Source organism: Neoarius graeffei, chromosome 17 (assembly GCF_027579695.1).
Source record: "Neoarius graeffei isolate fNeoGra1 chromosome 17, fNeoGra1.pri, whole genome shotgun sequence".
In the NCBI taxonomy this organism is placed as follows: domain Eukaryota; kingdom Metazoa; phylum Chordata; class Actinopteri; order Siluriformes; family Ariidae; genus Neoarius; species Neoarius graeffei.
In genome coordinates this window covers 61,354,391-61,378,949 of record NC_083585.1, presented here as the reverse complement: position 1 = coordinate 61,378,949, position 24,559 = coordinate 61,354,391, and the positions used below count along the sequence as shown (strand labels likewise).

General features: G+C 42.4%; 2 protein-coding genes across 3 annotated transcripts; both read right to left on the bottom strand.

Moving 5' to 3' along the window:
• Positions 1-311: 311 nt before the first annotated feature.
• LOC132864376 (tripartite motif-containing protein 16-like) lies at positions 312-23,392 on the bottom strand. Of its 2 annotated transcripts, XM_060897797.1 has the most exons (6): positions 22,814-23,391; positions 21,889-21,984; positions 10,057-10,290; positions 9,709-9,868; positions 4,138-4,197; positions 312-1,080 (listed from the first exon to the last, which is right to left on the bottom strand). In XM_060897797.1, exons 1-6 carry the CDS (start codon positions 23,159-23,161, stop codon positions 527-529), a joined length of 1,452 nt encoding a protein of 483 aa, XP_060753780.1. In that variant the 5' UTR covers positions 23,162-23,391; the 3' UTR covers positions 312-526. The 2 variants fall into 2 exon arrangements, with proteins under 2 accessions (XP_060753780.1, XP_060753781.1); XM_060897798.1 differs by lacking the exon at positions 10,057-10,290 and having other exon boundaries at positions 22,814-23,392.
• Positions 10,311-16,484, bottom strand: LOC132864368 (uncharacterized). The gene is made up of 2 exons (XM_060897786.1): positions 11,313-16,484; positions 10,311-10,865 (listed from the first exon to the last, which is right to left on the bottom strand). Exon 1 carries the CDS (start codon positions 15,406-15,408, stop codon positions 11,446-11,448), a length of 3,963 nt encoding a protein of 1,320 aa, XP_060753769.1. The 5' UTR covers positions 15,409-16,484; the 3' UTR covers positions 10,311-10,865; positions 11,313-11,445.
• Positions 23,393-24,559: the final 1,167 nt, after the last annotated feature.

The following is a 24,559-nucleotide window of genomic DNA, read 5'->3' as shown; positions in this document are numbered from 1 at the left end:
ATTCTACAAACCTATTGTTCACTGTTGCCCTGGGGGGGGTTCGGAGAGGTGTTTTACAAGTGTTCTGGTGAAACCTGAGTGTCGTATTGTAACCTGTTGTGTCTCTCGCTCTACATATATCATTATATGTATGTAACCCCCCCCCCCCCCCCCAAAAAAAAAAGTGAACACTAAACACTTTTACTAACATTTTACAGCTCCAAATCAGAAAAAGTTGGGACGATATGTTGAAAGTGAAATTAAAGCTGAAAGTAATGACTTACAAATAATATTTGAATAAATAGTATTTCACTCATAAAAAAAGCACATCATTTGTTTTACCTCATGATTTTTATTTTCAAAATAAACAGTTCAATTTTGATTCCGTTCCAAAATTTGACACATTTAAAAAAAAAATGTTGAGACAGTAAACCATTTACTACTTTGTAATTTTGCTATTATTTGTCAACAACGTGATGAAAGTGACTGTTAATTTTGAAGTCAATGCTTTTTTTTCTTTTTTTAAATTTACATTTTTCATGCCTCCTCAACTTTTTTCTAACTTGGGTTTGGAATCTGGATCACATAACCTCATAGTTGAGTGATAGTAACATATCCTGAACCCGGGGTATAGCAGCTGAGTGAATTTGGTTTTGATGCTGTGTATGAGTTTCATCGTGTCAGAGACGTTGTAGAAGGACAGCTTTCCTGCAATGTGATCTACATACACTCCTATTCTGGAAGATGCTGGAGCTTGGAGCTCAGTCTTAATGTTTTTCCTCCAGAAACAGACAGAGGAAGGATAACATTGCAGACTCCAGGACTGCTTGTTCAATCCAAACCCACTCTCATTACCCTCTCCTTTCCTGCTGATCCCTTTATATGAGACCAATATGTCCACACCCATACCATTCCACTCCACCTCCCAGTAACAGCGTCCAGACACGCTCTCCTTACACAACACCTGAGCATAAAAGTCGAATCTCTCTGGATGATCAGAGTATCGCTGGTCTGTCCTATTGCGTGTCACTGCTCTGTTCTTCTCAGACAGAATGAGATGATGATGTGCTGTGTTTGGATCCAGAGTCAGATCACAGAAATCTAAAACAATAAAATGTACACAGATTAGATGTTAATCACAGGATTTATGATACAGCGCCTTGCAGTTCATTTAAGGCCATTAAAAGTCATCAGATTCATCTGGATTACAAATAAAACTTACACAGATTGTTCCAGCCAGTATTTTTTATTGCAAATCAGTGTGCTTTTAAAGTTAAATTTTGAATATTTTCAAGTAAATATAAATTATTTGTGGGCGGCACAGTGGTGTAGTGGTTAGCGCTGTCGCCTCACAGCAAGAAGGTCTGGGTTTGAGCCCCGTGGCCGGCGAGGGCCTTTCTGTGTGGAGTTTGCATGTTCTCCCCGTGTCCGCGTGGGTTTCCTCCAGGTGCTCCAGTTTCCCCCACAGTCCAAAGACATGCAGGTTTGGTTAACTGGTGACTCTAAATTGACCGTAGGTGTGAATGTGAGTGTGAATGGTTGTCTGTGTCTGTCAGCCCTGTGATGACCTGGCGACTTGTCCAGGGTGTACCCCGCCTTTCGCCTGTAGTCAGCTGGGATAGGCTCCAGCTTGCCTGCGACCCTGTAGAACAGGATAAAGCGGCTAGAGCATACATGTCAACCTATATGGAATGTCCGTATTTTATACGGATTTGATTCAATAATCGTAGTATACGGGCGTACAAATAGTTATATGGATTCTTTAAAAAAAAACCTTCAATATTTATTTAGAGCTATAATCAATTCCCACGATGATAAAAGAGCACATAACATTTACAAATGTACTGTACACCACAGAAAGCACAAACCGCCAGTAAAGAGTCTTATGAAATCGCGTGTTATCTTGTGGTAGCGAGACTTCATTCCACTTTGATCATGCGCACACCGCATTGCGAGAATCCCGCCAACCGGGAAGTAACATTTTGTTTGAAACGCGTCTTTCCACCTGAGCGACTTTCACTAGTGACTGAAAAGATTCTGAATGGGCACTCCGGCAAGATCAACACAGACACTTGCTGTGACATGCAGCCTAGTGAGGTATTGGTGCAGACTGCTAAAAAAGCTGTCATGGAGTACAATTCAGAACATTAGAGGGACACTGTTTTTGTCAAACATTGGAGCTTTGTATTCATTCTCAAGGTTTGTTGTTATTAATATTGAATAAAAAGTAACTTGGATATATATCATTGTTAATTATCATTCAAATTTTAGATAAATTATTTTAATTTGCATCTTAAGGATTTTATAAGGGAAATACGGATTTTGGAGGTTGGTTATACAGGTTTGATTGACCAAAGGTTGACATGTATGCTAGAGATAATGAGATGAGATAAATTTGTTAGTAGATCTTTAAAAAAAACTGAAAAAATGTAGCTTGCATAAGCATTCAACCCCTTCAGACTAGCACCTCATAGAACCACCTTTTGCTCCAATAACACCTTTAACGAGATGGTCAATGACGGCATAGCTCACTCCGACCCCATCTAGTCCAGAACAAACAAACAATCTAAAATGGGCCACCTTGCACAATAAAATGTTGCAAGCTATATATACACACTATATAGAAGCCATATCCACCCTAGAAATACCGACCCATTTACCAGAAAGAATCCAAAAACGGCAATGATTTGACCGAGAAGCAATTTTTGTTGAACTGCTGTTGAATTAAGGCTTAATTAGTCCATAACTTCATTAATAACTAATGAAGCAAATCTGGGTAGAAATTCTATGCATCCTGGGTCCCCCGACCTTCATGCCAGAAAGAATCTAAATCAGTGAAGAATTGAGGGAGGAGAAGTGATGTGTGTGGAAACTGCTCATTAGGAATTGATTACTCCATATCTTCATTATTAATTGCAATTATGCACATTTCAATTTAGAGCCACCAATTATCCTAACCTGCATGTCTCTGGACTGTGGGGGAAACCGGAGCACCTGGACGAAACCCACGCAGATACAGGGAGAACATGCAAACTCCACACAGAAAGGCCCCCGTTGGCCACTGGGCTTGAACCCAGAACCTTCTTGCTATAAGGCGACAGTGCTAACCACTACACCACTGTACCAACCTTGGGATATCAAACCTCTTAGATATAATTTTACACCCTATTCCTGAAGTTATGAAACTCTTACTTTATCTTAACTTCTATGACTTCCTTTGAATGCTCCTTAGTGTTCATTTTCACTCCTTTTCTTCAGACTGACCATCTCAGTGATAGTCCAAATGAGGTGGTTTTTGTTTATTAAAAAAAAAAAAAAAGGGGAGCCATTTTAATATTTCACATGTCAAGGCCAATTCGAAGTCAATTGTAAGACAGCAATGGAAAAAAGGACCTATCTAAAAATAGATAAGTGCTCAATTCCTGGCGATACAATTCACTAAAAAAAATGCTTAACAGCAAATTTAAAACTAATGTCCTAAATTTGCTGTTAAGCGTCATTTTTAGTGAATTGTATCGCCAGGAATTGAGCACTTATCTATTTTTAGATAGGTCCTTTGTCCATTTTCCCTGTCATTTTTGTTATCTTATAGGTTTTTTCTATCATTATTTAGGTCTAGTCTAAGTTTTTTATTTTATAATATTTTTGCTATTTTTTTTGTTTTTATTATTATTTACAGTTTCTTTTTCCCATTATTATTATTATTATTATTATTATTAATATTATTATTATTATTATTATTATTATTATTAACAAACTTTCACCTGTAATCATGATTGCCACGTGACCAATAGGACCACAATGGAAATAAGCAATTTTTGCTTTCATGTGTTATCCTGGTTTTTAATTGTCATATTTACATGTATAGTGTTTGTATGATTATTTACTGAATAAACAAATAAAAAAAAAAAAGAGCTTTGGGAAACTTGGGGGGTGTGAATACTTATGGAAGCATGGGGTTTGTTTGGTTTTTTTACTTTTTGATTTTCTTTGAAATTCTTGCTGAGCAAAAATTTATTTTGACTTAAAAAACACGTACTGTAAGAGAACAAGCATTGTCAAATTAAATACTGAATGGATCAAATTTAGATCAACAATACAGATATATTTATATGTCCTACACTTTCTACTTATTAAAAGTGTGTGTTTTACACCTACACTGCAGAAAATCTTCTCTGCTCTTTGGTTCTGAGGGTAAAACCATCTGAACTGCCGCAGCTGTGGAGACACAGACAAAATGGAGACTGAACAAATGACATGGAAACAGTTTGAAGCATGAAGATGAAAAATTATTATTATTATTATTATTATTTTTTTTTTTTTTTAAGGTAGATCAGGAAGAGTTAGATGTCATTTGAAGACAGTCAGTGACTCAACTATTTGGACAACTAGGGAAGTTCATTCCACCACCAAATCCGAGAAGAGTCTTGATGCATATTTTCCTTGTACTCTGAGAGATGGCTGGACCAGTCAAGCAGTGCTAGAGATTTGGAGGGAGCGTGGTGTAGTGCAGGGTGTTATTACATTATATTAATGGCATTTAGCAGATGCTTATATCCAGAGGGACGTACAATATACCCAGAGCAGCCTGGGGAGCAGTTGGGGGTTAAGGTTAAGTGCTCAAGGGCACTTCAGCCATTCCAGGGAATTGAACCATCAACCTTTTGGTCCCAAAGCTGCTTCTCTAACCACTAGGCCATGGCTTCCCCATGGCTGTTATAAGTGCTTTGAGGGAAGCAAGTGCTGGTCCATTTTTGGCTTTATAGGCAAGAATTAGTGTTTTAAATCTGATGCAGGCAACTATAGGAAGCCATTGTAGAGAGCGCAGCAATGGGGTAGTTTGGGAGAACTTGGGACCATTGGGAACAAGTCATGCAGCTACATTCTAGATCAGTTGTGGAGGTTGAATGGCGCTGAGGAAAACTTGCCAGGAGAAAGTTGCAGTAGTCCAGTCTCAAAATGACAAGGGACTGAACAAGCACCTGAATGGCCTCTGTGGATCAAAATGGATGAATCCTTCTGATATTGTAAAGGAGAAATCAACATGAGCATGACACATTCACAAGGTGAGAGGAAAAGGACAGTTGATTGTCCATGGCTACCCCAAGGTTGTGTGCAGTGACTGAAGGTGCAATCAGAGAGATCCTTGTCCAGGGAGATCACAAGATCCTGATGTGGGGATTAATCACCTGGGATGAAAAGCAGTTCAGTTTTGCTGGGATTAAATTTCAGCTGATGAGCTGACATTCATGAGGAGATGTCTGCCAGACATGCTGAGATCTGAGCAGAACCATCATGCCTGAGGGAGGGAAGAAGAGGACGGGTTGAATGTCAACCACATACTAGTGGTATGAGAACCCATGTGAGGATAGGACTTCACCAAGAGATTGAATATAGAGGGAGAATGGAAGCGAACCAAGTACTGAGCCATGTGGGACACCAGTAGATGGTCAAATTATATGACTGTCCTTCCATGGTTTTGTATTTTCTTGTTGAAATCTCCCTGGAAAAGATGTCATCTTGAAGGCAGCATATGTTGCTCTAAAATGTCAATGTACTCTTCTGGATTAATGTGCCATCACAGAAGTGGAAGTTACCTTTGCAAAGGGCATTGACAACCTCATACCATGATGCACCCTTGCTTTTGGACTTGTTCCTGGTAACAGTCTGGTTGGTCCTTTTCATCTTCAGAGCACAGGACGTCCATTTCTTCCAAAAATGACCTGGAATACTGATTCATCTGACCACAATACATGTTTCCACTGTGTGATGGTCCATCCCAGATGCCTCCAAGCCCAGAGAAGTCAACAGCACTTCTGAACACAGTTAACATAAGGCTTCCTTTTTACACAGTAAAGGTTTAACTGGCATTAGTGGATGTAATTCTGTATTGTAATGCTTGACAAAAGATTTGCCAAAGTAATCCTGAGCCCATGTGGTTCTATCAGCTGTAGATGAATGACAGTTCTTGAAGCAGTGCCGTCTGAGGGAAACCGAGATCATGGGGGTTCAGATTAGGCTTGAGCCCTTTGCCCTTGATACTGCAAGATTCCTCCAGATTCTTTGAATTGTTTAATGCTATTATGCACCGTAGAGGGTGAAATATCCAAAACCCTTCCTATCTTTCTTTGAGGACCATTGTTTTTCAAATTCTCATGGATTTGTTGACAACCTGGAGATCCTCGGTCCATCTTTGCTCTTCAAAGACTAGGCCTTTCCTGGAGACTGATTTTGTATCAAATCATGATTACAGTCACCTGTTAACATCACCTCTTTCAAATCATATAATTATTTATTTTACCTCATTACTAGTCCTAAATTTAATCCAGCCACCGGGGGTGCATAAGCGTACTCTTGGTGCCGGTCCCAAGCCCGGATAAATTGGAGAGGGTTGCATCAGGAAGGGCATCCAGCGTAAAACTGTGCCAAATCTAACATGCGGATTGAAAAGAATACCATGCTGGATCGGTTGGGGCCCAAGTTAACAATGACCACCTCTGGTACAGTTGGTCAACAGGGTGCCAGTGGAAAGTATGCTACTATTGCATCAAAACCGAGAAGGAGAAAGAGAGGGGGGAGGCATGTTAGGAGACAGCGTAAAAGATGGAAGGGAAGGAGCTTAGAATTGAGGGTCAGAACACTGAATGTGGGAACATTGACTGGCAGAGCGAGAGTTAGCAGGTATGATGGAAAGAAGGACGTTGGACATTGTGTGTGCAGGAGATGAGATGGAAAGGAAGGAAGGCCAAGAACACTGGAGGTGGATGCAAGTTGTTTTATTATGGAGTCGATGGAAAGAGAAATGGTGTTGGTATTGTTTTGAGAGGAGAGTTGGTCAACAGTGTGATTGATGTGAAGAGGGTATCAGATAGAGTGATCAGCAAGAAGTTGGAGATTCAAGGAGTGGTAATCAATGTTGTGTGTGTATTCCCCACAGGTTGGATGTGAGAATGAAGAGTCTTTCTGGGAAAAGATGGATGAAGTGGTAGAAAGTATACGGAGGGAAGAGCACATGTTGATAGGAGCAGATTTCAGTGGACATGTTGGCAAGGGAAATCGAGGAGAAGTATGGGCAGATGATGGGCAGATATGGTGCAAGAGAGAAGTGTGGAAGGGCAAATGGTGGTTGATTTTTCAAAGAGGATGAATTTGGCAATAGTCAATACTTCGAGAAGAAAGAGCAGCACAGGGTGATGTTTAAGAGTGGAGGAAGATCTACACAGGTGGACTACATACAGTACTCTGCAGAAGGGGTAACCTGAAGGAGATTGGAGACTGCAAAGTGATGGCAGGGAGAATGTAGCTAGACAACATCGAGTTGTCATGTCCAGGATGAGCTTGAAAGTGAAAAAGAGGAAGCATGAAATAGTGGAGCCAAAGATTAAGTGGTGGAAACTAAAAGAGATTGATCATCAGAAGGAGTTTAGGGAAGAAATGAGATGAGCATTGAGTGGCAAGGGAAGTCTGCCAGAAGATTGGGATACTACTGCTATACTAGTAAGAGAGGCAGAAAGGAAGGTGCTAGGGTGGTCATCGGGAAGAAGGAAGGAAGACAAAGAGACATGGTGGTGGAACAAAGAAGTGCAGGATATCATGAAAGAGAAGAGGCTAGCAAAGAAGAATTGGGACAACCAGAGAGATAAGGAAAGCAGGCGTTTATACAGAGATTAGACAGAAGGCAAAAAGAGCAGTAGCGAAGGCAAAAGGAGCAGTAGCAAAGGCAAAAGCAGATGCATACCAGGAGTTGTACAAAAGACTGGAGACTAAAGAAGGAGAGAAAGACCTGTACAGACTAGCTAGGCAGAGAAACAGGGAAGCGAGGGATGTACAGCAGGTAAGAGTGATGAAAGGGGTAAATGGAAATGTGCTGACAAACAAAGAGAGTGTATTAACAAGATGGAAAGAGTACTTTGAGAATTTATTAAATGAGGATAATCCAAGAGAGAAAAGGTCAGATTTTTTGGAGACAGCAAATCAGGAAGCAGAGTTGGTTAGTAAGGATGAGGTGAGGGCAGCCATGAAAAGAATGAAGACTAGGAAAGCAGTCGGACCAGATGGTATCCCGATTGAGGCTTGGAGATGTTTGGGTGAGACGGTTGTGGCGTTCCAAATGAGATTGTTTAAGATCCTAGAGAATGAGAAAATGCCAAATGAATGGAGAGTGTGCTAGTCCCAATATACAAGAATAAGGGAGATGTACAGAGCTGCAGTAATTACAGAGGGATAAAATTGGTGAGCCACACCATGAAGCTATGGGAAAGGGTATTGGAGGCGAGATTGAGAAGAGAGGTAGCAATCTGTGAACAGCAGTACGGGTTTATGCCAAGGAAAAGCATGTCGGATGCAATTTTTGCTTTAAGAATGTTAATGGAGAAGTACAGGGAAGGCCAGAGAAAGCTACATTGTGTGTTTGTAGACCTGGAGAAGGCATACAATAGAGTGCCGAGAGATGAGTTATGGTACTGTATGGGAAAGTGTGGAGTGAATGAGAAGTATATCAGAGTGGTGCAAGACATGTATGAGAACAGTGAAACAGCAGTGAGGTGTGCAGTTGGAAAGACTGAATGGTTCAAGGTGAAGGTGGGACTTCAAAGATCTGCTTTGAGTCCTTTCTTGTTTGCCATAGTGATGGATAGCCTGACGGACGAAGTGAGGCAAGAGTCACCATGGAACATGATGTTTGCAGATGATAGTGATGTGGTGAAAGTAGAAATGAGGCTGAGCTGGGTTTGCAGAGATGGAGGTATGCATTGGAACAAAGAGGAATGAAGGTGAGCAGTAGCAAGGAGCAGTTGGAGAAGGATTTTGGGAGTCATTTGTGATAGGAAAGTCCCAGCAAAAGTGAAAGGTAAGATGTATAAGACAGTAGTGAGACCAGCTGTGATGTATGGATTGGAGACCGTACCCTTAACGAAGAGACAGGAGGCAAAGTTGGAGGTGGCGGAGTTGAGGATGTTAAGGTTTGTGATGGGAGTGATAAGGTTGGACAGGATAAGGAATGAGCACATCAGAGGGACAGCACATATGGAGAGCTTGGGAATGAAGCTAAGAGAGATGAGACTGAGATGGTATGGGCACATCCTGAGAAGAGATGCAGAGCATGTGGGAAGGAGAATGTTGAGGATGGAGCTACCAGGCACATGAAAACAAGGAAGGCCAAAGAGGGGATACGTGGATGTGGTGAGAGAGGACATGAAAGTGGCAGGTGTGGTAGAGAAGGATGCGGAAGACAGGGAGCAATGGATACGAAAGATCTGCTGTGGTGACCCCGAATTGGGGGCAGCCAAAAGAAGAATTACTAGTCCTAAATTTCCCCCGTTCCAAATTTTTTTGGAATGTGTTGCAGGCCTGAAATGCCAGAACGGATGTCTATTAACGTGTGAAATGAAGTTGACCAACAAAACATTTAGGGTTGTAATGTGTGTTTTTACATTCTGATGGCCTTGATGTAGGGATGAAGGCAGGATAATAGCTGCTGATGAGGTGAGAATAGTTTATCACTGTTTACTGCTGTTTATTTTCCATTTAACTTAATCTCAATTCTTAGCATATGTATAACATTCATTTGGTCAGTAAGATTCATTTCTGGATTCGATGTAACTTACAAGGTCAATGTTAATCTACTCTTGTAAAGGTATTCTTGTTCCTGCCTACTTCTTATTCCTGTTACATGAATTCTTCTTCACTGTGATGCCAAACAGATTTTTCCGGCAGGAAACGCTCTCTTACCTTGTGGATGGGTTATGTTGAATTCCTCCTCACAGATTTCCTCGACTCGTTTTTTCAGATCTGAGAGAGATTTCCTCACTCCATTAAATGAGAGATGCTGATTGACAGTGAAGCTGGGTGAGTCGTCACATCCAGGAGAAACACAGAGAGACGGGAAACTCTACAGAGAGGAAACACAGAATAGAGAAGGAGAAAAGTGTAGGAGAGGAACGAATGAATCTCAGACTGAATCAGACCAAAGACACACTTGGGATCTCAGACAGGAACATTTATTGTTGCTGTAATGAGCTTTTAGGAGGAAACTTTGTGAGGAACAGCGCCCTCTGTAGATCAGACAGTGAGTGTTACCTGGAGGAAGTGGATGTGATCGTGCGTGTGAGAAAGCTGCTCCAGCTCAGTGACTCTCCTCTGAAGATCAGCAATCTCCTGCTCTAGTTGCTTCAGGACTCGTTCAGCTCGACTCAGTTCAGCTTTCTCCCGAGCTCTGATCAGCTCTGTCACCTTTGAGCACTTTTTCTCCATGGAGCTGATCATCTCAGTAAAGATCCTCTCACTGTCATCTACTGCTGCCTGTGAACGCTTCTGTTAGAGCAAGCACACGCAGTGTGGAGCATTATCTAAAGAGCAACTCTTTCACCCTTTCTCTTACTATGATCGTGTTATACATGTCAAAATTATGTTAAGACCAATGGATTATTTTTCTCCTGAATGTGTGATGCTGGTCTAATTGGACCCTACTTTTTTGACACCCAACAGTGATGTCAGACATCTACTTACAGATGGTGCAGCAGTACGCCATTGATGAACTTCCATGACAGATCCGATTGGTTTCTACCATTTAAGTCTTAACATAATTTTGACTAACCCTGTATATTTGTTGTTTCAATGGCACCTGTCAAGAGGTGAGATGTATTCAGCAGCAAGAGAACAGTCAGTTCCTGAAGAAGTTGATGTGTTGGAAGCAGGAAAAATGGGCAAGTGTAAGTGTAGAGGCTCGTTCGTAGTGAGACCTTGAGAAAAGTGCTATAGCTTACGCTGACGAAGTCTCTGTCCCAAAGTAACTGTTTCCACTCTCAGTGTCTCTGTGCCTTGCAATAAATCCACTTGAAACGTCTTGAAAGTTGAACTTTAATCCTCGTTTAACTATTACAAAGGTTCTAAGATACAGAGAGTTGGTGAGTCAATATCAGAGAGTCAGAGAGTCAGAGTGTCAGGTAAGAAAAACTGTTCGCTTCCACGGCTTCTCGAGATCTACCCTGAGAAGCGCGAGACCGTTCTTATATAGCTGAATGACTTCTAATTCTAATTCTTGAGAAGTCTGAGACAGTTCTAATTCTTGTTCTAATTCCTCACATATGAATTCTTAAGAAGCGTGAGGCAGTTCTAATTCTTAACATATGAATTCTGATTCTTTTAACCTTGCCACATATTATTCATCATCTTAATAAACTACTTATATGAAATTACACACTCAAATGAAATTATATATACCATGTAACATAAATTGTAATTCACATCTATATGAATTCTACTTTGGCCGTTACATACCCGGCCCCTAATTGCTTTCTATCCTAGAAACAATTACAACATTGAATGTACTTAACAGTCCTTTTCATTCTGCTTCTTGAAGCAGGCAGAGTTTGGTGATCGGCCGCTTAAGTTCATTCATCTTCGTCTTGACTCGAACCTTGCGGACGACTCCATGTTCGTCCTCCACAGTCTTCACGATTCTTCCCATTAGCCATGATCCTCTGGGGGCTGATTCGTCGATGAAGTTTTGCCAAATTCAGGTGGCTTAAAGCATCGAGTTACTCCAAAGTCAGTGAGCTGTTGGAGTTCTTCAGTCCACTTGGTCCATTGTTGTGCGAGGTGTTCTGGCACAGTGTCATCCCAGGCTGTTCTTAGTCTACACAATTCTTGCAAGATGTTTCTAGCAGGTAGTATGACTGGTGACAACATTCCTAGTGGATCATAGACAGAGCTCATTGTAGACAGGATTCCTCTCCTGGTAAAAGGCTTTTGCTCGATGTTCACCTGAAACTTGAAATGATCTGACCGGATGCACCATTGTACTCCCAAGGCTTTCTTGATGGTGAATGAGTCCTGGTCGAGATCAAGATCTTTGACTCCTGTTGCTCGGTCCTCAAGCGGAATGGTTAACAACACGTTTCGACTGTTGGTCGTCCATTTTGTCAGTCTAAAGCCTCCTGTTTGACAAATGGCCATCAAGTCGTGGAGTAGCTTGATCGCTTCCTGTTCTGAGTTAACTGATTTTAGACAATCGTCGACGTAAAAATTGTTCAACACTGTCTCCACAGCTGCTGCATCAAAAGTACTCCTGTTGTCCTCGGCACATCTTCTCAGCGCATAGTTCGCACAGCTGGGTGAAGAGGTGGCTCCGAACAAGTGTACCTCCATTCTGTACTCCTGCAGCTCCTTTGAGATATCCCCGTCAGGCCACCATAAAAACCTGAGAAGGTCTGCGTCTTCAGATGGGACCTTGACCTGGTGGAACATGGCCTCCACATCTGCCATAACTGTGATTGGCTCCTGACGAAATCGTGTTAAGACTCCAACCAGACTGCTTGTCATGTCAGGCCCTTGCAGTAGTTGCTCGTTAAGTGTGGTTCCCTGATATGAAGCACCGCAGTCGAATACCACTCGAAGTTTATGCTTCTTGGGGTGGTAGACAGCATGATGTGGAATAAACCACACCTTTCCATCACTCCTGTTAAGCTCTTCGTCTGGGACCTTGACGGCGTATCCCTTGGTTATGACCTGGTTCATGAAGCTGACGTATTCCTCTCGGAACGTCTGGTTTCTCTGAAGCTTCTTTTTCATGTTGAGCGCTCGTTGCTCTGTCATTGCTCTATTGTTAGGCATTTTCACATCTTTGTTCTTCAATGGCAATCCGATAGAGTAGTGACCGTCAACCAGTTTTGTGGATGTGGTGACTCTGTCCATAAACAGTTGATCTTCCTTTGACATCTCAAGCTGCTCTCCTTGAGCATTCTCGGGAAAATCATATTTGAATTGCTGGGTCCACAATTCTTCAAGTCGAGCCACCGATATCCGATTAATTTGGATCTGTGGGTATCCGTCCTTTGACCAGCTTCTGATGTTCTCACGCAGCGGCCCGTTCACTGTCCATCCCAAGACTGTACGTACTGCATACGGTCCATCTTTCACGCTGCAGATGACCTCTTTTGGCTCTAAAGCCTTTGCGACATCAGTCCCAATAAGAAGATCGATATCCGCCTTGATCAATGGAATTCGTACACCTCGTAAGTGTGGCCACCTATCCACGTCCTCTTGGGTTGGGATATTCTCCTGACTAGCAGGTATGGCCCTTTGTGTAAACACACCAGTGAGCCCGACAAAGTCATCCCCCTCCAGACTGCTGACTTCTAGGTCTGGCAACACCTTGCACGAGACGGTCTTTTGGTCTCCCATAGTAGTAAGTAGGATGTTCACATTTTTTCCTTGCAGGTTAAGGCTGTTGGCTAGCTTGTTAGTGCAAAAGGAGGCGTTGCTCCCTGGATCCAGAAACGCATAACAGGTCAGCACCTTGTTGCCTTTCTTTGCCTTCACTCTCACCGGAACAATGGCGAGGACGGTTCCTACACCCCCAGCCCCCATCTGAGAGCAAGTTTCCCCTGCATCCACGAATCCACTGACCACAGTTTGTTCTTCCTGTAAAGACTCCTTTTTTGGTTCCTCCCTTGAAGTGTCTTCTTTTGTTATGTCTTTAGGTTTCTGCTTCATGTGTAACAGTGTAGGGTGTTTAGCTGAACACATCTCACAGCTCTTCTTTTCTTCACAGGCACTGCTCATGTGTCCTCCTATAAGACAGCTGTAGCAGAGTCCTTTACTCTTAAGGAATTCCAATTTTTCTTTGTGCAGCTTTTTTTGAAGTTTCTTGCACTGTTCCATGGTATGCTCTCCCTGACAGAAGATGCAAGGTTTCACGAAAGCCATGTTCATGTTTGGTTTCTTCTCTTTAGCTTTCTTGTTCTCGGCACCAGCGACATCTTTCACTACCCTCTGCTCTTTAGCTTCAGTGGCTAGCGTTATGATGGTTTTCTTGCCAGCTGGTTTTTCAGGTTGGCGCTTTGTTTGACCTGAGATTTCACCAAACACAGGGTGTGCTGCCATTTCAGCCTGTTTGGTTACAAATGACACCACGTCTTGGAACTTTGTTCGCCGATCTTTCTTCTGAATGTCAATGGCGACACTCCTGAATTTCTCCCTCAGCCTGTATGGGAGCTTGGAGATGACTGTGCGCATGTTCGCAGCATTCTCCATCTCATCCAAGTACTCTAGATCCGACATTGCATTGTTACAGTTGATCAGAAACAGAGCATATGCTTCAAGTGCCTTAGCGTCGTCCGACTTGATAGTAGGCCAATTTAAAGCCTTATCCAGGTATGCCATCGAGATCTTATATTTGTCACCAAAGCGCTCCTTTAATAATTTCTTGGCTTGAGGGTAGCCCCGTTCAGGGTCCATATGAAGACAGCTGCGCACTAAGTCATTAGGCTGACCACATGTGTGCTGTTCCAAATAATAAAGCCGGTCTTTGCTGTTTTCAGTCTTGTTTTCTATGCAATGCTCGAAAGCTCTCATGAATAGATGGTATTCCATTGGATCTCCTTTAAAAACTGGAATATTCGGCGATGGCAATGTAGATAGCTTTTGTTGCTTTATTAGACTCTCAGTTATCTCATTTTGGCGTTGCATGACAGAAGCCAGGTTATCTGTGTTTGCAGAATTGCCCTTTGAAGTAACAGGCTCTTGTCGCACAACAGGCGTTGCATCGGCAGCTATTCCACTACTATGGCTATGCTGAGATACATTACTAGCCCCACTGTTCCTATTGCAGCTGACATGTTGTCTCCGTGTAGCCGTCAGTGAATCCACTCTACTGCCTTTAGAGCCGCTTGACACATCTGAGCCTTCATATTTTCTTAACACTGCTAATCTTGCATCTGATGCAGCGAGCTCTGCTTGTAACTCCAACTCTTCTTTTTTAGCTTTGAGCCATAGCTCCTGCTCTTCCAAAGCCCTTTTCTGTTTTTCCTTTTCAGCTTTGAGCCGTAGCTCCTGCTCTTCCAAAGCCCTTTTCTGTTTCAATGTGGCTGTCTTGGTTAACAAAGCAGCTTTCTCCATTTCAACTTTTAAGCGCTCCGAGCGAACCGATGATGCTACAGAAGCAGAAGAGACAGACTTGGTCTTTTTACTCTTTCTGGATGTAACTGAAATGCTATCTTCAGGATTTACCTCATTGTTCACTCTTTCAGACTCTTCTATGTGATGCGTTGCATCCTGTATCCATGATCTAACCTCTTGCACAAAATTGCATTGCTTATCATATCTTGGCTGAAACCAATCACTTTGATCTGTATTCATATTCTCTATGTATCCAAGTTGACTGTACAGGTCTTTGACATCAGCATTTATCTTACTGAATTCTTCTATCAGCTCTTCATACTCGGTTAACAATTCCTTTGTTATATTTTCCACGTTTGCATCATCATACATTAACTCACGCAATTCATTTTTTTTCTCAGTCAGTTTCTTTAGCTTTGCTCTTCTGGAGTCAATTCTTGTCTGCAGACTATTTTCCAATGACCGTTGTGTTGGTTTACGCTGACGTTTTTCCCTTGGAAGGCTTACCGTCTTTTCTTCTTCATCCGTCATGGTTGCTTTGAACGTCGGTCCGGTTTTTCGTTCCGATTCCACTTGCGACAGTCACGTTGCAGCCATGTCCACTTGTCAATCACCAGCCACGAGTGTAGCGCGCGATCGCGAAAGTTCAGAAGTCCCTCTGTAAATCCCTCGATGAATCTTCTTTCCAGTTTCAGCGAACCTCTCCAGCGTTTTGTAATCCGATGTCAAGCGAGTTTTTCTTACTAATGTAGAGGCTCGTTCGTAGTGAGACCTTGAGAAAAGTGCTATAGCTTATGCTGACGAAGTCTCTGTCCCAAAGTAACTGTTTCCACTCTCAGTGTCTCTGTGCCTTGCAATAAATCCACTTGAAACGTCTTGAAAGTTGAACTTTAATCCTCGTTTAACTATTACAAAGGTTCTAAGATACAGAGAGTCGGTGAGTCAATATCAGAGAGTCAGAGAGTCAGAGTGTCAGGTAAGAAAAACTGTTCGCTTCCACGGCTTCTCGAGATCTACCCTGAGAAGCGCGAGACAGTTCTTATATAGCTGAATGACTTCTAATTCTAATTCTTGAGAAGTGTGAGACAGTTCTAATTCTTGTTCTAATTCCTCACATATGAATTCTTAAGAAGCGTGAGGCAGTTCTAATTCTTAACATATGAATTCTGATTCTTTTAACCTTGCCACATATTATTCATCATCTTAATAAACTACTTATATGAAATTACACACTCAAATGAAATTATATATACCATGTAACATAAATTGTAATTCACATCTATATGAATTCTACTTTGGCCGTTACAGTAAGGATCTGAGTGAGTTTGACAAGGGCCAAATTGTGATGGTGAGATGACTGGGTCTGAGCATCTCCAAAATGGCGCATCTTGTGGGGTGTTCTGGTATGCAGTGGTTAGTACCTACTAAAAGTGGTCCAAGGAAGGACAACCGGTGACAGGGTCATGGGTGTCAAAGGCTCATTGATTCGCATGTGGCATGAAGGCTAGGCCATATGGTCCAATCCCACAGAAAAGCTACTGTAGCACAAACTGCTGAAAAGGCTAATGCTGGCTAAAACAGAAAGGTGTCAGCAGTTACTTTTTCAGCAGTTTGTGTCCTTTTATATTATATTATATATATATATATATATATATATATATATATATATATATATATATATATATATATACATACACACACACACACACACACACACACACACACACACACACACACGTGTGTATATATATGCACACACACAGCGGAAAGATGGAGGCCGAGGGCTAGTGAGCATCGAGACCACGGTCCAGGATGAAACATCGAAAATTCGAGAATACATCAGAAAGATGGCCCCAAAGGATGAACTGCTAAGTGAATGTCTCAGGCAGCAGAACCCTGATGAGTGCAGAGGAGGAACAGACAACCTGGAGGGACAAACCCCTACATGGCATGTACCACCGTCAGATAGAAGTGGCTGATATCAATAAATCCTACCAGTGGCTGGATAATGCAGGACTGACAGACAGCAGAGAGGCACTAATCATGGCAGCACAAGAACAGGCCATAAGCACAAGAGCCATAGAGGCCAGGATCTACCAGAGTAGATCAGACCCAAGATGCAGACTGTGCAAAGAAGCCCCTGAAACAGTCCAGCAGGGTGTAAGATGCTAGCTGGATCAGCGTACATGGAGAGGCACAACCAAGTGGCTGGGATAGTATACAGGAACATCTGCAACCAGTATGGAATAGAAGTACCCAAGTCCCAATGGGCCATACCACAGAAGGTGGCTGAGAACAACAGGGCCAAGGTTCTGTGGGACTTCAGCTTCCAGACTGACAAACAGATCCTGGCTAACCAACCGGACATAGTGGTGGTGGACAAAGAGCAGAAGAGGGTGGTGGTGATAGATGTGGTGATCCCAGCTGACGCCAACATCAGGAAGAAGGAACATGAGAAACTTGAGAAGTATCAAGGGTTGAAAGAGCAGCTGGAATGGATGTGGAAGGTCAAGGGTTGCGTGGTCCCTGTGGTAGTGGGGGCACTTGGGGCAGTAACCCCCAAACTGGGAGAGTGGCTCCAGCAAATCCCAGGAACAACATCTGAAGCCTCAGTCCATAAGAGCGCAGTCCTAGGAACATCGAAGATACTGCACAGAACCCTCAAACTCCCAGGCCTCTGGTAGAGGACCCGAGCTTGAGGATGACATGGATACCACCCCCCCGCTGGGGGTGAGAAGGAGATTTTTTTATATATAATTTCTATCCGCATTCACTGGATTTGAGCAATCACATGCTCTGATTTGCTACTCTACTACAAGGCTATCAGCTCATACCATGAGTAGAGAAAAACAAAATGGCGGAGTGTGTTGCTGAATCAACCGAGGACGAAATTAGATTAGATTAGATTTCACTTTATTCATCCCACATCGGGGAAATTCACATGTTACAGTAGCAAGAAAAAGTCAAACAGATAAATAAAACTGAAAATAAAAATTAGACAAACAAAGGATTAAATACAGAGGGCTATTTGCATCATCTACCGTGAAAAAGTATAGAAAAAAATTGCCTTGTTGAGAAGCTCGGAAAAATCGTACATTACAGGTAGACTCTGTATACACACACACTAATATATACAAGTATGCATTAAAATAGTTTAAGGCCTATATTATTGCACATAATTGCATCGATAAGAGATGGCAAAGGTAGTAGTGGTGAAGTAGTGCAAATATAACGACAAACAGGTTATTGGTGCTACATTACAAGTTGTGGGTGTTATACAGTCTGCCAGCAGCCGGTATGAATGACCTGCGGTATCTCTCCTTCTTACACTGTGGGTGTAGCAGTCTACTACTAAAAGAGCTGCTTAAAGCCCCCACAGCCTCATGTAGGGGGTGAGAGGGGTTATCCATGATTGAGGTCAGCTTGGCTAACATCCTCCTCTCACCCACCACCTCAATGGAGTCCAGAGGACAGTCCAAGACTGAGCCAGCCCTTCTGACCAGTTTATTAAGTTTGTTCCTGTCTCTCTCTGAACTTCCACAGCCCCAGCAGACCACAGCGTAGAAAATCACTGATGCTACCACAGTTATAAAAAGTCCTAAGCAGTGTCCTGCACACACCAAAAGACCTCAGTCTTCTCAAGAGGTGGAGACGACTTTGGCCCTTCTTGTACAGGACATCGGTGTTGTTAGTCCAGTCCAGTTTGTTGTTGAGGTGAACACCCAGGTATTTGTACTCCTCCACGATCTCAATGTCCAAACCCTGGATGTTCACTGGTGCAATTTGGGAAACCATCCTTCTGAAATCGATCACCACCTCCTTTGTCTTGCAGGCATTGATGCGCAGGTGGTTCAGTTCAAACCAGGCGACAAAGTTGGTGATGACCTCTCTGTACTCCAGATTGTCCCCCTCTGACACACGTCCAATGATGGCTGTATCAGAGAACTTCTGGAGGTGGCAGCTGTCCGTGTTGTAGCTGAAGTCAGATGTGTAAAATGTAAAGAGGAAAGGAGAGAGCACTGTACCCTGTGGAGCCCCTGTGCTGCAGACTACCACATCAGACACACAGTCGTGGAGCCTCACATACTGCGGTCTGTTAATGAGGTAGTCAATGATCCATGCAGCCAGGTGGCAGTCAACACCAGCTCCCTCCAGCTTCCCTCTAACCAGTGATGACTGGATTGTGTTGAAAGCACTGGAGAAGTCAAAGAACATGATTCTCACAATGCTCCCAGTGCCCTCCAGATGCAAAAGTGACCGGTGTAGCAGGTAAATGATGGCGTCATCCACACCAATGCCCAGTCAATATGCGAACTGCAGGGGGTCCATCTCGCTGTTCACCAGGTGTCGGAGGTGGGAGAGAACAATCCTCTCCATGATCTTCATGAGGTGAGATGTTAAAGCTACTGGCCGAAAGTGGTTGGGCTCCCTGGGGTGCGCAGTCTTGGGAACTGAAACCACACATGTTTTCCACAGAAGTGGAACTTTCTCCAGACTGAGGCTCATGTTGAAAATGTACAGAAGAATCCCACAGAGCTGATCTGCACAGTCCTTAAGCAGTCTGGAGTTGATACCATCAGGGCCAGCAGCTTTCCTCATCTTGATCCTCCTCAGCTCCTTCAACACCTGATCAGCTGTTATGGAGAGATGAGGGGTGTAGCCGAGGTGTGACTCCTGTAGAGTGACGTCGGGGGTGGAGTGTGTGGATTGGTCTGGCAGGGAGCGGAGGGGGGTGATGTGGTGTGAGGAGGGAGCTGTTGGTGTCAGAGGTATTATGGGGGGTGGAGTGATAACACAGACAGGTCAGGACTATGGTGAGTGGGGGAGGGTGGGGTGGCACAGTCAAATCTGTTGAAAAAGAGATTCAACTCATTTGCCCAGTCCTGGCCCCCAGATACAGGGCCCCTCCCACTGTCCTTTGTGTGGCCAGAGATGGTTTTCAGGCCTCTCCATACTTCTCCGGTGTTGCTCCCCTTGAGGCACTCCTCCAGCTTCCTCCTGTAGCTGTCCTTGCCTCTCCTTATCCCCCTCTTCAGCTCCCTCGGCACTCTCCTCATCTCCTCCTTGTTGCCAGATTTAAAAACCCTCTTCTCGTTTAATAGGGCTTTTAGTTCAGAGGTCACCCAGGGTTTATTGTTGGGAAAACACCGTACCTTCCTGACTGGCACAGTGTTTTCAACACAGAAATTAATGTAATCCGTGATGCAGGTTGTCAGGCTATCAATGTCATCCCCGTGAGGTTCACACAACACATCCCAGTCCGTGGTGTCAAAGCAGTCCCTCAGTGCCATGCTGGTCTCCTCAGACCAGCTCCTTACATACCTCTTGGTGGGTGGTTGTTTATTCACCATAGGCATGTATGCAGGGGACAAGTGAACCAGATTGTGGTCAGAACAGCCCAGCGGGGGGAGGGGTATGAACTATATGCATCCTTCGTGTTCACATACATTAAATCCAAAGTTCTATTGTCTCTGATGTGGCATTTCACATACTGAGTGAAGGTTGGGAGAGTGAAGGACAGGGAAGCATGATTGAAGTCACCGGAGATTAGTAGCAGGGACTGGGGGTGCGACGTCTGAAGCTTTGACACTGTAGTGTGTAAGAGCTCACAGGCTGCAGCATCATCGGTTCAATGTTCTTACTGCAATACTGCTCCTTTACCCTGATGTGCCCCGGGTTACACCATCTGTCATTCACAAACATCGCTATACCCCCTTCTTTCCTCTTACCACTCTCCTTGGCTTTCCTGTCTGCTCTCACGAGTTGAAATCCGTCCAGAGTGATGTGCGAGTCAGGTGAGAGTTCATTCAGCCAAGTCTCTGTGAAGCACATAAGGCTACACTCCCCATACTCCCTCTGCAGTCTGGTTAGCGCCATTAGCTCATCCATCTTATTAGGGAGAGATCTTACGTTTCCCATGATGACAGACGGTATGCATGGTTTATACCGTCTTTTCTTCTCCTGGCACTTCATTCCAGCTCTGCATCCCCTTCTCCTTAATTCCACAGGAATCACCGGTCTTTCCACGGGGAGTACCTTGGTGTGACTGCAGTGCTAACAGCTGCTCCTGAGTGTAAACAATGGAGCCATGGCTAAAAGGGTCCGCTGATGCCGATTTAACTAGGCCCAGAAAGGAAAAGAGAAAAATACAAATGCAGTCTCGTGAGTAGTATATCCCGAGGTGCACACTTCCGACTGAGACTAGTGCAGAAACATGAAAAAAGTACAAAAACATACCAAAACACAAACACGCTCGGAGCTACTGCAACTAGCTGCCACTCTTGCGGCGCCATCTTGAAATAAAGACTCTACTCGAAAACACAAGCCCAGAAACCATCATCAAGTATTTAAAAGAAACAGAAATAGCTAAAAGAATATAGTTCCCCCCCTTCAGTATCTCCTGTTCCACACTCCAGCCCAGTCGGTGGTAGTAATGAACCTTTAAGCTGGTTTGACAACTGTTAAAAAAAAAAACCTAAAGAAGAACAAAACCCTGAAAAATACAAAAACAAAGTAACAAAATTTGGAATGAAAGTATCTTTTTTTTCTTTTTCAAGAATTATTATTGTAGCATTTCTCCACAAATTGCTTCTGTCATTTTGCCGGTTTGTTTACATTCTAAGTGGAAATTATTTTGGCCAATGTTTTGTATAAAGTTTTTCTTTAACGAATTTGCAAAAAATAAAAATATTCTGTTTTTCAAAATCCAGTGAATGTGGATAGAATAAAAGTTATTCCACTCAATCTCATTGTACATGACTTATAGACAACTCAGTGCTACGCACCTCATCGGCTATCAGCTCATGTACGACTCGATTTTGTGGAATAACTGTTAGATAATAATTTTACAAACCCCATTTCCAGAAAAGTTGCAACAGTTTTTCTGACCAACTTAATTGTATTGTATTCTGTAAATGGAGTTTTAGTATCTAAGAGAGAGAGAGAGAGAGAGAGAGAGAGAGAATATATATGTGTGTGTGTGTGTGTGAGAGAAAGAGAATGAGTTCTTACCTTAATAGAGTCCATAGTCTGTTTCACCTGCTGCACCTTTTGGCTCTTATTCTGCATCTTCACCTGGAATTTCTTCTGCTCCTCCTTTAGCTCAATCTGAGAGCAAATTAAAAAAAATACATTTAATCAGTTCTCTAAGAGCAGCTCAGTGAATCAATATTATAATGTTTACTGATGTTTGCAAGTCCAGGCAGGACTTGCGAATCATTAGTCATATACAGAGTATTTAAAAAAAAAAAAAAAGTGTGCATGTGTGTGTGGGGTGGGGAAGAGAAACAACAACCAGACTCCCAAGGGCAAAACCAGAATTAAAAAAAAAAAAAAAAAAATTCAATTACATGAATTAATTTCTGCACCTTTTATATATTGAGTTCTGGTTTTGTTTGAAAGTGGCGTTTGGGAGAAATACCAGTGTCACTCTGGTGATATGAAGTATCTAGAAGTAGTTTATATGAAGGTATTCCAGAAATATTCACTGTGTTGAAGTACACCATGAATCTACAAGCATTCGGAAAGATAAAATTCTTACTTTTAACTGTAGACCATGAAACCACAAGTGATGAAAAACTGATGTTTGTGAGAAAGCCCACACCCAAAGCCAAGTTCTTCCTAATGAAGTTACTACAAATGTTTCTTTCTGTCAAAGTTTTCAAAGTTCCACATTTTCTCAATTGAAATTTGTAAAATAATGTGAAAGTGAAAATAGATAAACAAACAATACAGTTGTTATAGTGTTTTCAGACAGTCATCTACACCATTTAGTTGTAAAATTCTGTTCCACGGTTGTTGGGCGTTGGCTGTTTAAAGTACATTGCCTGGTCCTGTTTCACACTTCACCAATAACCCTTTACCTTTGGATAAAAATTCACTAGAACTTCTATCAATTTACTTGAAAAAAAAAATTAGAATGACATGCAGTTCTCACCTGTTTCTGAGTTCTTTCTGCTTTAGTTGAAACCGTATTGTGGTCTTTGTGTTCATCTATCATACATAAATAACAGATGAAGCTTTGGTCAGTATGGCAGTAGATATCAATCAGTTTGTGGTGTTCAGAACAGATCTTCTCTTGGAGCTCTGCACAGGCTTCAACTAACTTGTGCTTCTTAAAGGCAGGAGACTGATAGTGAGGTTTAAGATGAACTTCACAATAGGAGGCCAGACACACCAGACAGGAATTAGTGGCTTTGCGTTTTCTTCCAATACAGAAATCACACTCCACATCTCCAGGTCCAGCGTAACAGTGAGCAGGAGAAGCAGCTTGGAGTTCAGCCATTTTCCTAAAAACACAGAGAGAGAGAGAGTTTGCAGATTTCCCTTTTCACAGAAACGAGGTTGTGACAAAGAGAGCAGGCGTGGCTTTAAAGAAATGATGTGCCGTGGAATGTTGTCTTGGGTAATTTGTACTCTGCCTTATGTTTCAGGTCCACTCTATTCTGCATATCAACAACTAGAGTTGAAACTGCACATACAGTACTGTTTAGACTCCACATGACTGACATTTATATGGAGCTGGAAGGCTGCACTTTTAAAGTTGCTATAACTCCTGAGCTAATGAATTTTGAGGTAGAAACCTCAAACCCACATGTTTCTCTCTTTGAAACCTGGATGCTGTGTGCAAACTTTGGGTCCTCTGATTTTGCTGTTAACACAAAGCAAAATTCAATCTAATTTTGAAGCTGATATTGGCATTTTTTTTGTCCTAAATGACACTTTTCATTGCATTTGAGATAACTATCTTGCACACAAACTGCTGAACTCAGTATAATGTCACATACTCGATACTGACATTTCACCAATGCCTGCACTGTGGTTCCTGTTTCGTTTTTTTTTTTTTTTTTTTGGGGGGGGGGCCCTCTTTGAGTCTGCAGAGTTTCATTTTCACAGAAAAGAGCTTGTGACAGACAAAGCAGGCATGGCTTTAAAGAAAAGTCATTGAAAATTAGCATTCCTATGACTTAAATTAATTCAGGACCACATATTGCATATTTGAAAGTTTTTTTTTTTACATCATTGCTGGAATTTTTATGACGCTGACTCAGGAACAAAAATGGCACAAGTCATAAAAGCTTTTAAAATCGAGTTTTTCAAGTTCTGCTGCAGGAACCCAACCCTACCTCTTTACACCGACCTCAGCAGCCCATGGAATAAACCCACCGGACCTTTGGTCCAGGTGAGCTAAAAATTAAAATCCCTCACATTTCTTAGTATCAAAAGGCACATACATTATTTAATCAACACATACCAACTTTCAAGACCATATTCTCAGTTTTCAAGTTCTGCTACAGAAACAAAACCTACCCCTAAGACTAACCTGAGAGACTAAGTCTGAAATTATTTCCATAGAAACATGAAAAATTTAAATTTCTCAAATTTCTTAGTATGAAAAGTCACATCTACAGTGGTGCTTGAGAGTTTGTGAACCCTTTAGAATTTTCTATATTTCTGCATAAATATGACCTAAAACATCATCGGATTTTCACACAAGTCCTAAAAGTAGATAAAGAGAACCCAGTTAAACAAATGAGATAAAAATATTATACTTGGTCATTTATTTATTGAGGAAAATGATCCAATATTGCATATCTGTGAGTGGCAAAAGTATATGAACCTTTGCGTTCAGTATCTGGTGTGACCCCCTTGTGCAGCAATAACTGCAACTAAACATTTGCAG